Source organism: Nicotiana sylvestris, chromosome 6, assembly GCF_000393655.2.
Source record: "Nicotiana sylvestris chromosome 6, ASM39365v2, whole genome shotgun sequence".
Classification (NCBI taxonomy): domain Eukaryota; kingdom Viridiplantae; phylum Streptophyta; class Magnoliopsida; order Solanales; family Solanaceae; genus Nicotiana; species Nicotiana sylvestris.
In genome coordinates, this window is record NC_091062.1 from 91,773,588 (window position 1) to 91,787,805 (window position 14,218).

General features: G+C 37.6%; 2 protein-coding genes across 6 annotated transcripts; both read left to right on the forward strand.

Annotated features, from left to right (window-relative positions):
- The first annotated feature begins 593 nt into the window (after positions 1-593).
- On the forward strand, positions 594-9,536 carry LOC104220411 (zinc finger protein BRUTUS-like At1g74770). Of its 5 annotated transcripts, XM_009771281.2 has the most exons (12): positions 624-1,174; positions 2,246-2,464; positions 3,406-3,600; positions 3,691-4,025; positions 4,241-4,472; positions 4,624-6,281; positions 7,009-7,227; positions 7,332-7,469; positions 8,307-8,541; positions 8,660-8,719; positions 8,811-8,882; positions 8,985-9,536. In XM_009771281.2, the coding sequence occupies exons 1-12, from the start codon at positions 911-913 to the stop codon at positions 9,084-9,086; spliced, it is 3,729 nt and encodes a 1,242-aa protein (XP_009769583.1). In that variant the 5' UTR covers positions 624-910; the 3' UTR covers positions 9,087-9,536. The 5 variants fall into 5 exon arrangements, with proteins under 5 accessions (XP_009769605.1, XP_009769593.1, XP_009769600.1 ...); XM_009771291.2 differs by lacking the exons at positions 8,307-8,541; positions 8,811-8,882; positions 8,985-9,536 and adding an exon at positions 8,542-8,569 and having other exon boundaries at positions 597-1,174; XM_009771287.2 differs by lacking the exons at positions 8,811-8,882; positions 8,985-9,536 and having other exon boundaries at positions 600-1,174; positions 8,307-8,569; positions 8,660-8,710.
- A 1,824-nt stretch (positions 9,537-11,360) lies between these two features.
- Positions 11,361-13,791, forward strand: LOC138870939 (uncharacterized). Its single transcript, XM_070148782.1, has 4 exons — positions 11,361-12,544; positions 12,739-12,799; positions 13,055-13,332; positions 13,407-13,791. The coding sequence occupies exons 1-4, from the start codon at positions 11,361-11,363 to the stop codon at positions 13,789-13,791; spliced, it is 1,908 nt and encodes a 635-aa protein (XP_070004883.1).
- Positions 13,792-14,218: the final 427 nt, after the last annotated feature.

Here is a 14,218-nt window from a genome sequence, read left to right on the forward strand (position 1 = left end):
GAATCCAGTATTTTATGTAAGATCGAAGCATATCCAGTTGAGGTATCGTCATATCCGAGAGCTGATAAATGAAGGAACTCTCAGGATCAAAGAACCCGTTAGACATGTTGACCAAAGTTGTCGGTGTTGACAAACTGAGGCTGTGCACTGCCTCAGTTAGCCTTCAAGACTGATAGAGTGAAGGCGCCACCAGAGAATAACAAATCTTTCTTTATTTTCTTTCTTGATGTAACATAGGTTTGAGGGGGAGATTGATAGGACTAAACCTATTGTTGTATGTGAAAATAGACAAAACAAAAGAAAGAAAAATAAAAAAAGAGATGAAAATATGATGTAAGCGCTTACATCGACATTCTTGTGTTGTAAGCGCTTACCTCAGCATTCTTATGATGTAAGCTCTTACCTCGATATTCTTATAATGTAAGTGCTTACCTCGGCAGAGCATTCAAATGCCTATAAATAGGGGTCTACATTTTCATTTGTAGAACATCCCAAAACTTCTTCTTTCTCTCTTCAATTAATAAAGAGTTATTCTTTGTGTGGCCGTGGAGTAAGCAAAAATTGCTGAACCACGTAAAATCTTATCTTGTCTTATCTTGTGCAATTTATTATTTTTCTTTCTTAAATATTCTTTTCTTTCTATTAGCTTGATACGCTTCCAAACAAACATAACATAGGCATGGCGCCAATAATTTGATTAAATAGTGGTTAGGTTAGCTTCAACACATCGGAAATAAAATACTACAACACTCGTATACTAGAAGCCATAAATAAACAAATAAAGATTTTGAAGTTGAAGAGGCACCAAAGAGGCCACAACTCAAAGAGCCAAATTAATCTACTACTAGTATTATATGCTAAAACTTCAAGTTTGGTCTTTGTTGGCGATTTTCATGATAGGTGGCGGTAAATGGGTGGTATTGGAGAATCCAAGAAGAAGGATGACACTATGGTGGCCTTGCCATCTTCTGATCTTGCTGATGTGAAATTATTGGTTGAATCGCCTATTCTCTTTTTCGTTCTTTCTCATAGAGCTGTTGATGTTGAGCTTGCTCAGATTCGTCGTATAGCGGTTGAAGCCTTGGATATAAGTAGTGAACTAGTGGATGAACTTACCCGGCGGTTTCACTTCTTGAAGCTTGTATATAAGTACCATTGCGCTGCTGAAGATGAGGTAACCAAACATTGATTTTTTTTTTCTTTTTCTGGGACAGTCGTCTAGCTAAAGTTTAAAAGAGTACATGGTTTTAATAATTGTGTTTAATTGTGTTGTCTGGGCTAGCTTACGCATACCTACTAATTCCGTAAGGTACCCGACACGTTTTTGCCTGGTTTGAACCTCATTGACCAATAGGTCTCACTTCAATTTTTTAAATTTGAGCCAAGTGTCTAGCGGAAACAAACTCTCTACCTTCTCGGGTAGGGGTGAGATTTTGGTATATACTATTCTCCCCTGATCCCACTCGTGGGATTTTACTGGATTTGTTGTTATTGTTGTTGTAATTTTTATGTGAATGGTTACGCTATGTGTTCACCTAGACAGAGACGGAGTCACGTTCGGAATGGTGATCCTTTTAAGTTATTGGGTTCTAAATTAATAATTTGTACATACTCAAAGGATTTCTTAAGATAAATATAGGGTTTGAACAAAAGCTAATGGGTTCGGCCGAACCCGCATTCCACACTCTGTCTCCGCCCCTGCACCTAGAAATAACTACATATAGCCGTCGATAAAAGTGGGATTAGTAACTTGAAAAATAAGTCAGTTTAGCGCTTGTAAATTTAGTGAATTGACACGTGATGTACCGATATCAACTCTGTACCTTTTGTTTCAAATTGCAACTTTCTGGTTTAAGTTAGTAATGTTCAACAAAACGCCACAAACAAACTGCACCTAAAGTACTTACTTATTGAGAAAAAAGAAAGATACTAGGGGGGTAGTTTCACCTAGAAATGCCATTTTTCAGCAGTATACTCATACTTAAAGTTTTGATAAAAGCGCTGGCATTTGTTAAGGTATTACCTACTGCTGATGCTTAAAATTCAAAAGGAGATTCAAAGAGAAGCCATGAGTGCATAGGAATGAAATGGTAGAACTTAAGCACAGTTGAACAAAATAGAGATGTATTCATTTTTGTTGATCACCAGTATCACTGTCTTTTTCTGTTTTTCATCTACTTACGACGTCAATTTCCTCCTTCAAGTTTCATCTACTTTTCCAAATTTTGATTATTAACACTGGCAGGTCCTTTTTCAAGCACTGGATGCACAAGTGAAGAATGTGGTTTTCACATATTCACTTGAGCACAATAGTATAGATGATCTGTTCAGTTCCATATTTGATTGCTTGGATCGCTTACAAAAGGAGAAAGAGGAGGTTTCCCTGCAATTTAATGAACTTACATGTAGCATAGGTACCATTCAGACAACAATTTCTCAGCACATGCTGAAAGAAGAGGAGCAGGTATTCACCAAATCTTCATTATCTACTTTTGATCTGAACTGTAATCAATTTCTCGCTCGTAGGCCTCTATTAGTTTTGAGAACCACTATTGCTTATTTGGATAGAATGAGTTGTGGTTTCTCTATTTCAAGCATGGAGATGGTGAGATGTGCGAGTTGATATGATATCTTTCTAATTTTACAGAAGCAGGGCGAATTATTAGTGTATGACACGGCATGCCCAAAAAAAATCAGGATTATCACCAAAAGACTAAATCTTAGGCAATTTCTACTGCAGGGATTGTTAAATATTCTGTTGATAACTATATTAAGAAGTATATCATGTATAGTCTTATCTTTTCTCCCTATAGGAGCCGCTTTAGTTCTTTCCATTGTATGTTTGGTCCTTCTTTCTTGATGGAAAAATATGGCACTCAACCTCTCATTTCTGGGTCTATATTAATTTATTAAACAATTTTCTTTTCTCTCAATCAAAGTGCACTGAAATTTTAATTCGTGTGCGCTATCCAGTAGCAGTTGAAGCGAGTGCATCACTTAATAAAAGTTTAAAGCAATTCAGAGACTTCATTTTTTTTAAATACTTCTATCACTTAATTTAGTCTTCTAAGATATTTATATGCGAGTATATTGCTAGAGAAACTAATTTTTTATAGTATTGCACTGAGACAGACTTAATTGGAGCGAAATCCACAGTGAGATTCATATAGCCGACCTTGCTTTCTTAGGATTGAAGCATAGTTGTTGTCGTTGACTTGTATTACAGATTCATGCATAGTAAATTAGCTCTATATTTAGCTGAAAAGTGAGATTATCTCAAAGTTTTGCTGGTAGATTTAAAACAGTGGAGTGCTCAAAGAAGATGTTATTCATTCTTAAAAGAAGATTCCCTATTTTATGTGATCTCTTTTCCTGAAATCTCCAGCAACTAAAATTTCCATGCAGATTTTTCCTTTGATGATTCAGCAGTTCACTTCCAAAGAGCAGGCTAGGCTTGTTTGGCAGTACCTATGTAGTGTTCCTCTAATGATACTGCAGGATTTTATGCCATGGCTAACAGCTAGTCTTTCTTCAGATGAAAAGGCAGACTTTCTGAATTTCATACATTTAGTCTTACCTGAAGAGAAACTAATTCATAAGGTATACTTGAAGTAATTTCTCAACTGCTGTATACTATTAAGGTTAGAGTCCTAAGTCCTCAATCTAACTAGTCTGTGTCAAATTTTGAAGGTGTTCATCTCATGGCTTGATGATAACAAGGAACCGTCTTTCTGGTCCTGCATAAAACATGGAAGAGGAGCTAAATTTCATTATGGAGCAGCCAATATGAAGTACATATTTGAACTGGATGTGCTGATGGTTCAGTGCAGGGAAAAGCAGCAGCTGGAGGCTTCAGAAGGACAGAATCCGATTGATGGTTTTCTTATCTGGCATACTGCTATTACACGAGATCTAAGAGTAATTATGGAGGAGCTATATCAATTAAGAAGCTCGCTTTGTGTTTCAACCTTGTCGTCAGTAATTACCCAGTTGAAGTTTTTTGCAGATGTGTTCACATTCTACAGGTAGTAGGCCATGCTCAATCAGTAACTTCTCAGCTAAATTCTTGTACTTGATGAAAAGTCAATATGATCTTATTCCCTTAAGACATTGATGTATTTTGTCAAATGCTCAAAAAATGACATGCTGGGATACTGATTTATCATTTCAAAATTCGGTAAGCATAAGGTTATTTCATGTTTATTGTTTTTATTTTTCTGAGTGTTGCATTAATTCACAGCAATGCACTGGATCAAATCTACTATCCCTTGGTAGATCAATTGACCAAGGATGCTCCGTCTACTTTGCATGAACAATTTATTGAAAGAAGTCAAATCGAAGAACTGCAGAGATTGCTATACTACAAACTGCATGACGGGATACAGTTAAGGGTTTTCATAGATATGCTTTGCCAAGAATTGGAATCATTTGTCGCAAGGATCAACAAAAAACTGCAGTTTGTAGAAGCACAGGTATGCTGCCTTTCCAGCTGTAGTTTTATTAGAGCATGATTGTGCTCAAACTCTACAGGCGAAAGACATGCCTTTATGTTGCTTTTATGTACTAATTAACTTCTTTTGTTAATAGATTTTATGTTGACTTTGTTCCCTTGGCTTCTTTTAGGTTTTTCTGTTCATTAGAGAGACCTGCAGTCATGAATTGCAGCTCTGGTCATTGTACATGAGCCTGCATATGTTGCCACTTGGGTTGCTAAAGTGCATGATTACTTGGTTCTCTGCTCATTTATCTGAGGATGAGTCCAAGGTGATTTTAAACAATATAAAGTTAGGATCTGCTGTAGTTAACAAGTGTTTTGCTACTCTCTTATATGAGTGGGTTCGGATGGGTTATTCTGGCAAAATCTCCGTTGAGAAGTTTCGAAAAGATTTGGAAGAAATGTTCAGTAGCAGAAGCTATTTGTTTGAGAAGTGGAGTAAGAATTCTGGAAGTTCTTCCTCGCACTCGGAAATGCAATCCTCTGATAGATCTAAGACTGTGTTACTGGGACCAAATTCAGCCATGACACTAAGTAATAAGCATGATACACCTTATTCTAATGGGATCAATCTTCATATATTTTTCTCGGACTCGCTAAAAAACTTATGCTTCCTCAATGAAACTGCTGATGGTATGGGATTTTACAGTCTTGATGTAAAACCAATTGACTTTTTCCATTTCTTCCACAAGGCCCTGAAAAAAGATTTGCAGTATGTTCTTTCTCTGTCGGTTAAGTTGGCTGAAGATGTTGGAATTCTTACCGAATTTGAAAGACGGTTCCATCTCGTACAATTTCTATACCAGCTACATAGTAAGTCTGAGGATGAAATTGCCTTTCCTGCCTTGGAATCCAAGGGACAACTCCAGAATGTCAGCCATTCATATGGTATTGACCATAAATTGGAGGTTGAGCAATTCAACAAAATTTTTGTCATCTTAAATGAGATCAACGGTTTGCAAGGTGATTTTGACATGGTTGACAGTAATAAGCTGAAATACAAAAAATTGTGCTTAAATCTTCATGATACATGCATATCTATGCATAAATCACTCACTGACCACATCTACCGTGAAGAAATTGAACTGTGGCCACTATTCAAAGAACAATTTTCTGTTGAGGAACAAGAGAAGATTATTGGAGACATCCTTGGACGAACAAAAGCGGAGAATCTACAGGTGATGATTCCCTGGTTGATGGCATCTCTAACGCCAGAAAAACAGCAGGGCATCACGTCAATCTGGCGCAAAGCCACAAAAAATACAAAGTTTTTTGAGTGGCTGGGAGAGTGGTGGGAAGGTGTAAATAAAGATGAAAGTGTAAATGCCGAAAAGGGATCAAAGGTTTCTCCTTCATTGGCTGTTGATCCTTTAGAAGTTGTGTCTAAATATCTGTCAAGAGATGATTTCAGGAATCAAAGCATCTGCCGCGAAAAAGGGGAGAACTTTTCACTGACAGAGTCTGCTGATCATGATTTTGATCACTCTGGATCTTTTGTTGCAGATAAAACCCAGAATGCCAAAGGGAACAAAACTGTTGATCTATCCGGAGATATAACACAACATTCTACTGAGGTTGACAAGAAGAGATGCAATGACACAATTGACATTGCTGATCAGAGAGAGACAACTTGCCACGACTTAAAAATATATGAGAAGTTAAGGCAAAAGGACCATCATCTAACGTTGACACAAGATAAGCTGGTCGACGTAGTAAGAAGAGTATCATGCGATTCCTCTTTGGATCCTGAAAAGAAATCATATCTCATGCAGAGCTTGCTAATGAGGCAAATACATTTTCAACTTCTACCCTTTGATTTATTTCTTGGAAGCAACTACATTTGGTAACATAATTACTAGTACCAGATAACTGCATAAGCATGAAATATAATGCATGATACCTAAACAGCATTAGTTTGGTCTAGATCTGCATTTGTTTAATTGAACCATTACTAGTATCAGATAACTGAGTACATGCATAATACATGTACATCATCAGTTCAGTCTCTAGTCCTGGTTTTTGTATGACTTCCATGCAGTGCTTGATATTGGATCTTGATTGGCAAATGTGGCACAAAGCAGAGAGAATCGGAAACCTGGTTCCTGCATAATCTGGTTTTTGGTCTACATTATCTAGTTTTATTGTTCATCTTTTTCTAAGGGGTCTTCCAGAACTTTTAATAGCTCCCAAAATTGTATGACTGCACTTAAATTGGTATGTTAGAACGAACAGTGATAATACAATGGAGATAAAGAATTGAGCTCTTACACAGTGACTCTTAGAAAAAACAAAGTTAATTTTCCTGTGGATTATTGAAATGTTATAAGGTGAACTACATTTGTTCTAGAATCCTCGGAACGGCAATCTGTTGACATGTAAGTATATAATTGGTTTTACATTTTACTACTACTGAAGATAAATGCAAAAGCACCTATACTTATTCTTTTCTCTAGATTTCAGTGTGTTTCTTCTGCCTCTTTTATTTGATTTGACTTTATATGGGTTTCTTTCAGTCAATGGAATTTGACACAGAAGAAGTCTCATTCAGAGGTTGTTACTGCAAAGGATAAGGAGAAAATTACTGGTCGATGTCCGTCATTTCGTGATGAAAAAGAATCAGTTTTTGGTTGCAATCATTACAAGAGAAACTGCAAGCTACTTGCTCCATGTTGTAATGAGCTTTTCCCATGCATACGGTGTCACGATGAAATTACTGATCATTGTCTGGACAGGTCTGAGCGGGACGCACTTGGTTTCCTTGCCTATTGGTAACTTCAGGACTTTCCTTTCTTTTGTGCTGCTTGACATATCCCAACTCTGGTTGACATGCTTGCAGAAAATCTATCACCCAAATGATGTGCATGAAATGCTTGAAGATACAACCGCTCTGTCCCAATTGCTCATCTCTCTCTTGCAACAATTTCTCCATGGCTAAATACTATTGCAGAATTTGCAAAGTGTTTGATGACGAAAGGTGAGAAAACCGGATTTACATTCTTCTGGTTGATTTTTTCTCTCCTTTCAACAAACCATTAGTGCTTCTATGGAAAATTTGGTAGATTATTATATGGAAGACTTTTGTGTTTGGCAGTATCAAATGAAGTCCAGAAAGTAGAAGTTGATTTCTCAAGGAGATGTATCCAAGTTGCAAATTCTTAATCAAAATGCATCCAAGTTGTAAATAACTGATGAGTCTGTTTAAGAAGTTATGTATGGGCTGTAGAACCACAATTTCTATTAATGGAACTAACTGCATAAAGCGTATCTTGTAGATTGCTTCTTCATGACTGTTGTCTCAAAGAAAAGGCTTTAAAGTGAGAAATCTGTTAGTTCGAATAAAGGATCCTTATAGGTAATATTTAGTAATACCAAATAGCAAACGATGCCTAAGAGAATAAGTTTTTGGTGAAACAAGAAAGGTGTAGTTGGTGCTGTTAGTTTATCTGGAGATCAACAATATATTTGTGCCTTCACTAGCCACAGAACTTTCTCTTTTGAGCGGGCTGCCTTTAATTGAACTGATTCAGAGGTCCATCAATTGCTTTTTAGTCTTTATTCAAAAAAGTTCTATTTTAATTCTTTGTACAGTTTCTTTGGTAGAGTATAAGACACAAAATGAGGAAGCAAAAAAGTGGGAACTTTCTTAGAGTGTTTCAAGTAAGAAAAGTTGGAGGCTAACTGCAGTCATACAAATAAGGAGCTCTTTTTATTTGTAAATTATAATTGAGTAAAAAGACAGTTATTTCGAACTTCGTAGACTAGCATTATGTCTGTTCCAACAATCTAATTCTGGCACAACTTGTTTGAACAGACAGATATACCACTGCCCTTTCTGCAATTTGTGCAGACTGGGGAAGGGATTGGGCATTGGATACTTCCATTGCATGACCTGCAATGCTTGCATGTCAAAGGCTCTCTCTGTTCACACATGTAGAGAGAAGTACTTGGAGGATAACTGTCCAATCTGCCATGAGTACATTTTCACTTCCGCCTCTCCTGTTAAGCAACTTCCTTGTGGTCATTTGATGCACTCTTCATGTTTTCAGGTATAAAACTCATGCAAAGTTCTCTTAGGTAACTAAAGGAACTTTCAGACAGTATTGCTTATCTTTTTCCCTTAAAATGCAGTATTGCTTATCTTTTTCCCTTAAATACACATTTTAGGACTACACTGAAACGCATTACACATGCCCAATCTGTAGCAAGACACTTGGGGACATGAAGGTCAGCAAACTGTTGAACGTCAAAGCTCATTAAACTGGTTTTTGGTTAAAGATTGTATTGAATATGCAGCTCATTTTGTGCTCTATTTCAGGTGCTCTTTGATATGTTAGATACTTTTCTTTCTCAGGAGATAATTCCCGAGGAGTATGCTGGCCAGATTCAGGTTCACTTAAACCATATTCTGTTTCGATTTATGAATATTCTTCTGAATTGGGGTTAATGTATTATCAATCCTGTTGACATTGAGAAGGTTACATATATACAGGTTATACTATGCAATGATTGTCAAAAGAGAGGAACTGCTTCCTTCCACTGGATCTATCACAAATGCTCACATTGTGGTTCATACAGTACAAGACTTATGTGATCTAAATCCAGAATCGTAGTAGCTGATTCAAAGTCGCGTGAACAACTTATTCCATGCTCCCAGACTGTACAGAAACTGTTGCAGACGTTCACCTTAAATACTTGGAATGCATGAAGCAGTTCTGTTTTTTCATTATCAATAAATAATGTATATGCTTCATTTTCTTCAATCAACCTATGTTAAATTCCAAAGATTCTTCGTTTCTGATTCATCATAGTACTAACAGTGAGGAGTCTGATGAGCTTTGCATTTCACCCCAGATGATGGTACTAACTTCTAACATGGATAGTTGTGAATGAGAGAATAAAAAGAGAATGAAACAAATGTCTTCCCTTCATTTTTGTCCAATGTATTCCAGATAGTTTTTGCATAATCGAGTAATGGTTGTATGTGTCTTGATGTACACTAGCATGATTGTCTGTCTATGTATCCTCGGATGATTATTCTGTTCATACTATCGTTTTTTTGTTTAACCATGTGTTATCCGGATGAAGGGGAGCCTTGGCGTAACGGGTAAAGTTGCTGCCATGTGACCAGGAGGTCACAGGTTCGAGCCGTGGAAATAAGCCTCTTGCAAAAATATAGGGTAAGACTGCGTATGATAGATTCTTGTGGTCCGACCCTTCCCCGAACCCTGCATATAGCGGGAGCTTAATGCACCGGGCTGTCCTTTTTCTTTTCCATGTGTTATCCGTATCCCAGTTGCCCAACTAATCCACATTTGCATTCATTTGACCGGTATATTAACCACATTCAGAAAGGAGTTGTATAAATAACTAATAGACTATATTCATTTGATTAATTGATACAAGAGCTGATTCATTCATCAATTAAATGGCAATACATAAAGAAGAATGTAGAGACAAATATCTTGTGATGTTAGATGATGGGTTTTCAATGTCTTAGCTTTTGTTTTGATGATCTAACAAATTTACTGTTAAAGAACCAGATAGGGAACATAGACATACTTGGTACACATTGCTAATCAACGGACTCCAGCTAATGGGTGCAACATTACAAATTTACAGCTTCAGAAGATAGAGAACCAACACAGGGACTTAATCCCTTGTGTTTCTCTGACAGCAGTACGAAAGTCAACTGTGTACACCTGGAAAGTGACTGCCTGCACTGTACACAGAAACAATGCAGCACAGTTCTGCAGTCACTTGTCCTTTGACCAACCAAGTGATTACATCATTCAAGTGATATCATCCAAGTTGTATTAACAAGAGTATTACAACAAAACATCACTTGAACACTTGAGAATTCACTTCAAGCATTCAAGCCATCCGATATTCGAGTATTCAATTCTCAAGTGCATCAAGAACAAAGTTTAACACTGCTACGGACCAGTTCCTAAATCTAGTATCTTATTGTCCTTAGTTGAGTTGTAACTTTGTAATTGTTCTTCATTGTAACTCCTAATTTGCTTAGCTAGAAGCATTGCTTAGGAACCCCTTTGTAAAACCATAAACCCTTTGTGTTTGTGTTGTGAATAGAGTTAGTCATGAGTTGAAGTCATTGTAATATGTGTATTGCAAAGTGGCTTGTAATAGGTGTATTACAAGTTAGTGAGGGATTAAGAGTTTAATTCCTAGATTGCATAGGTTGTAATCTAAAAGTTGCTCATAGTGAAGTTGAAATCCTACCAGTGTAGGTCGTGGTTTTTTATCCCCTTGAGCAGGTATTTTTCCACGTAAAACTCCCTGTTTTATTTATTTACTATTTTCATTAACGTTCTCAATGGAAACTCATAGAGGACCTGATACTCTATAGTTTGGTGGACTCATATAAACTATCAATTGATATCAGAGTGGGTTCCTCCTATCAGGATAACACCTACGAAGGATCCTTATGGCTGTTCCACCAAATTTTGAAGAAGGTCAATCCACGTATAGATCACCCAGGTTCAACGAGCAATACTATGGGTGGTGGAAGACGAGAATGCATGATTTTATCATGGTAGAAGATTCTGAGTTGTGGGATGTCATATGTGATGGTCCTTATATCCCAACAAAGAGTGTCAGAGATCTTCCATTGACGATGCCAAAGACCAAGAAAGAATACACCGATGCAGACAGGAAAGTTGTGGAGACAAATTTTCGTGCCAAGAAAATCTTGGTGTGTGGCATAGGACCTGACGAGTACAACATGATCTCAGCTTATCAAACCACCAAAGAGATATGAGAAGTTTTGCAAACAGCACATGAGGGAACCACTCAAGTAAAACAATCTAAGATTGATATGCTTACCACCGAGTATGAACTCTTTATGATGAAGGACGATGAATCTATTCAAGATATGCACACAAGATTCACTTCCATCATAAATGAGTTACACTCACTTGGTGATGTCATTCCCAGGAACAAGCTAGTGAGGAAGATTCTTAGTATCCTGCCTAGTTCATGGGAGAGTAAAGTGAATGCTATTACTAAAGCAAAGGATTTGAAGGAGCTGACCATAGACGAGCTAGTTGGAAATCTGAAAACCTACGAAATGAAGAGGAAGATAGACAGTGAAAGAAGAGAACCAAAGAAGGAAAAGAACCCGGTACTCAAAGCTGAAAGAAATGACTCAAGTGAGGAGGACAGTGACATGACTTACTTAACCAAAAGGTTTCAAAAGATGGTCAGAAGAAATGGAGGAATACTAAAAAAGGGCAACTCCAGCAAACCAAAGAACTATGATCTCTGCCACAAGTGTAGAAAGCCAGGGCACTTCATCAAAGATTGTCCTCTCATAAAACAAGAACACTCCAAATACAACCCTGATAAAGAAGCAAAGAGGAACCTGGTTCTTGACAAGCACTTCAAAAGGAAGAGATCTGCTGACAATGTAGTGAAACAAGCTCTTGTAGCATGGGGAGATTCCTCCGGTGAGTCTGAAGAAGAAACCGATGTAGGTGACAGTTCCATGATGGCAGTTGAAAGTGAAGGAAATGAATATGATTCTATATTTGCTTTGATGGCCCAATCAGACGATGATGAAGAAGATGACAATGATGAGGTAAACTTCAGGGATGTTCAGAGAAATCTGAAATCCTACTCCCCTAAGAAACTCATGTCATTAGCAAATGTATTAATTGATGCCTATCATAGTCTTGTAGAGGATAAAGATGCCTTGACCTTAGAACTAGTAGAAGCTGAACAAACTAGAGATGATCTGGTAGTATGTGTAGTTGATCTGAAGGAAACCATAAACGATTTGGAAAATGAAAAAATTGTTTTAACTGAAAAAATTGCGAGTATAGAACATGAAAGAGATGACTTGGTGGTTGTAGCTGTTGAGTATAAGGAAACCATTGAGAATTTCAATAAAGAAAAAGAGGCCTTAGTGAAGAGAGTGACTACGATTGAGGAGGATAGAGATGACCTCTTAATAGTGATTGCAGACTTGAGGGAAACTATGGAGGAACCAAGACTGAGTGTAGGCCTGGAAATTCTGAAAAAGGAAAAGAGGTAGCTAGTGAGACACACATTAAGCTTGAAAACGAGTTGAAAGCTGTGAGAACTAGCTTGTGTGTGGAATTTGAGAAAAACAAACTTCTCCAAACTGGACTGGAAAGAGTAAAAAATGATCTTGAAAATCCCCTTAAGTGGACCTGGTCCTCGGAAGCTATTACTGCCATGTATGTTAATAATGGTGGAAACAGGCAGGGAATAGGGTTTCAGAGGGAGAGAACTCCTTATAACCCCCATAGCAAGTATGTTACCGTATCGAATAATTGGATGTGTACCCACTGTGGTAACAATGGGCATTTCAAGAAATATTGCCAAGCTAGGGTCTACTTTATTCAAAAAAACAAAGTGTTTGCTGAAAAAAGTAACTACTATAAAGGGACCAGGTGCCGCCCATAAAAAACGCATGTTACCTGCATGGACTAAGAGAGCTCTTATTCATCCTCTTGCCTACTACAAGGGACCCAAACTTGTTTGGGTTCCTAAAACTAACTCTTGATTTTTTTTTAGGGAAAAGTGAAAGGAAGCAGTCAACAATGGTTCATGGATAGTGGATGTTCAAAGCACATGACTGGGAACACCATGGACTTTCTTTCACTAAAAGCCCTGCAAGGAGGGAGTGTATCCTTTGACAATGGGAAAAAGGGGTACATTCTCGGAATTGGAAAAGTCGGGAAATCACTCACTCACTCAATTGAGAATGTGTACTATGTCAATGGTGTGTTTCTCAGATTGATAAAGGAAACAAGGTGGAGTTCTTGTCCAAGATATGCACAGTTACAAATCTGGTAACTGGTGAAGTGGTACTTGTGGTCAAGAGATACAAGAACATCTATGTTACTTAATTCAAGTCTATACAAAGTGGTGATCTGAGTTACCTGAAAGCTGTTGATGATGATGCTGAACTCTGGCACAGAAGACTGGGGTACACAAGCTTCTCTCTTCTGAATAAACTAATTCAGAAGGACCTGGTTCGTGGTCTGCCCATGTCAAAGTTCAAAGAACACAAAGTCTGTGATGCTTGTGCTAGAGGGAAGCATGTGAAGTCCTCATTCAAGTCAAAGAAAGATGTCAGCACCTCAAAACCACTTGATCTACTTCATATGGATCTGTATGGACCTACAAGAGTGCAAAGCAGGGGAGGAAAAAGACACATCTTTGTGATAATGGATGACTACTCCAGATTCACTTGGACTCTGTTTTTTAGAACAAAAGACGAAACCTTTGAAGTATCCGTAGCCTTGTAAAGAAAATCCAAGTGAAGATGGAATCGAGAGTAGCATGCATTAGATCAGATTATGGAACAGAGTTTAACAATGCCAAGTTTGATGATTTTTTTTACCGAGAATGGCATTACTCACAACTTCTCAGCCCCAAGAACTCCCTAGCAAAATGGAGTTGTGGAAAGGAAGAACAAAATTCTTGAAGAAATGGCAAGAACTATGCTGATCGACAGTGGGATTGCAAAGAACTTCTGAGCTAAAGCTGTCAACACTGCCTGCTATTTGGTGAACATGTACATGGTCAGATCTCTCTTGAACAAAACCCCCTATAAGTTGCTGAACGAAAGAAAGCCCAAGCTTACCCACCTGAGAACATTTGGGTGCAAATGTTATGTTCTCATATCTGTTATACCCCATTTTAACACGGGTCAAACTAGAGTATAACATATTT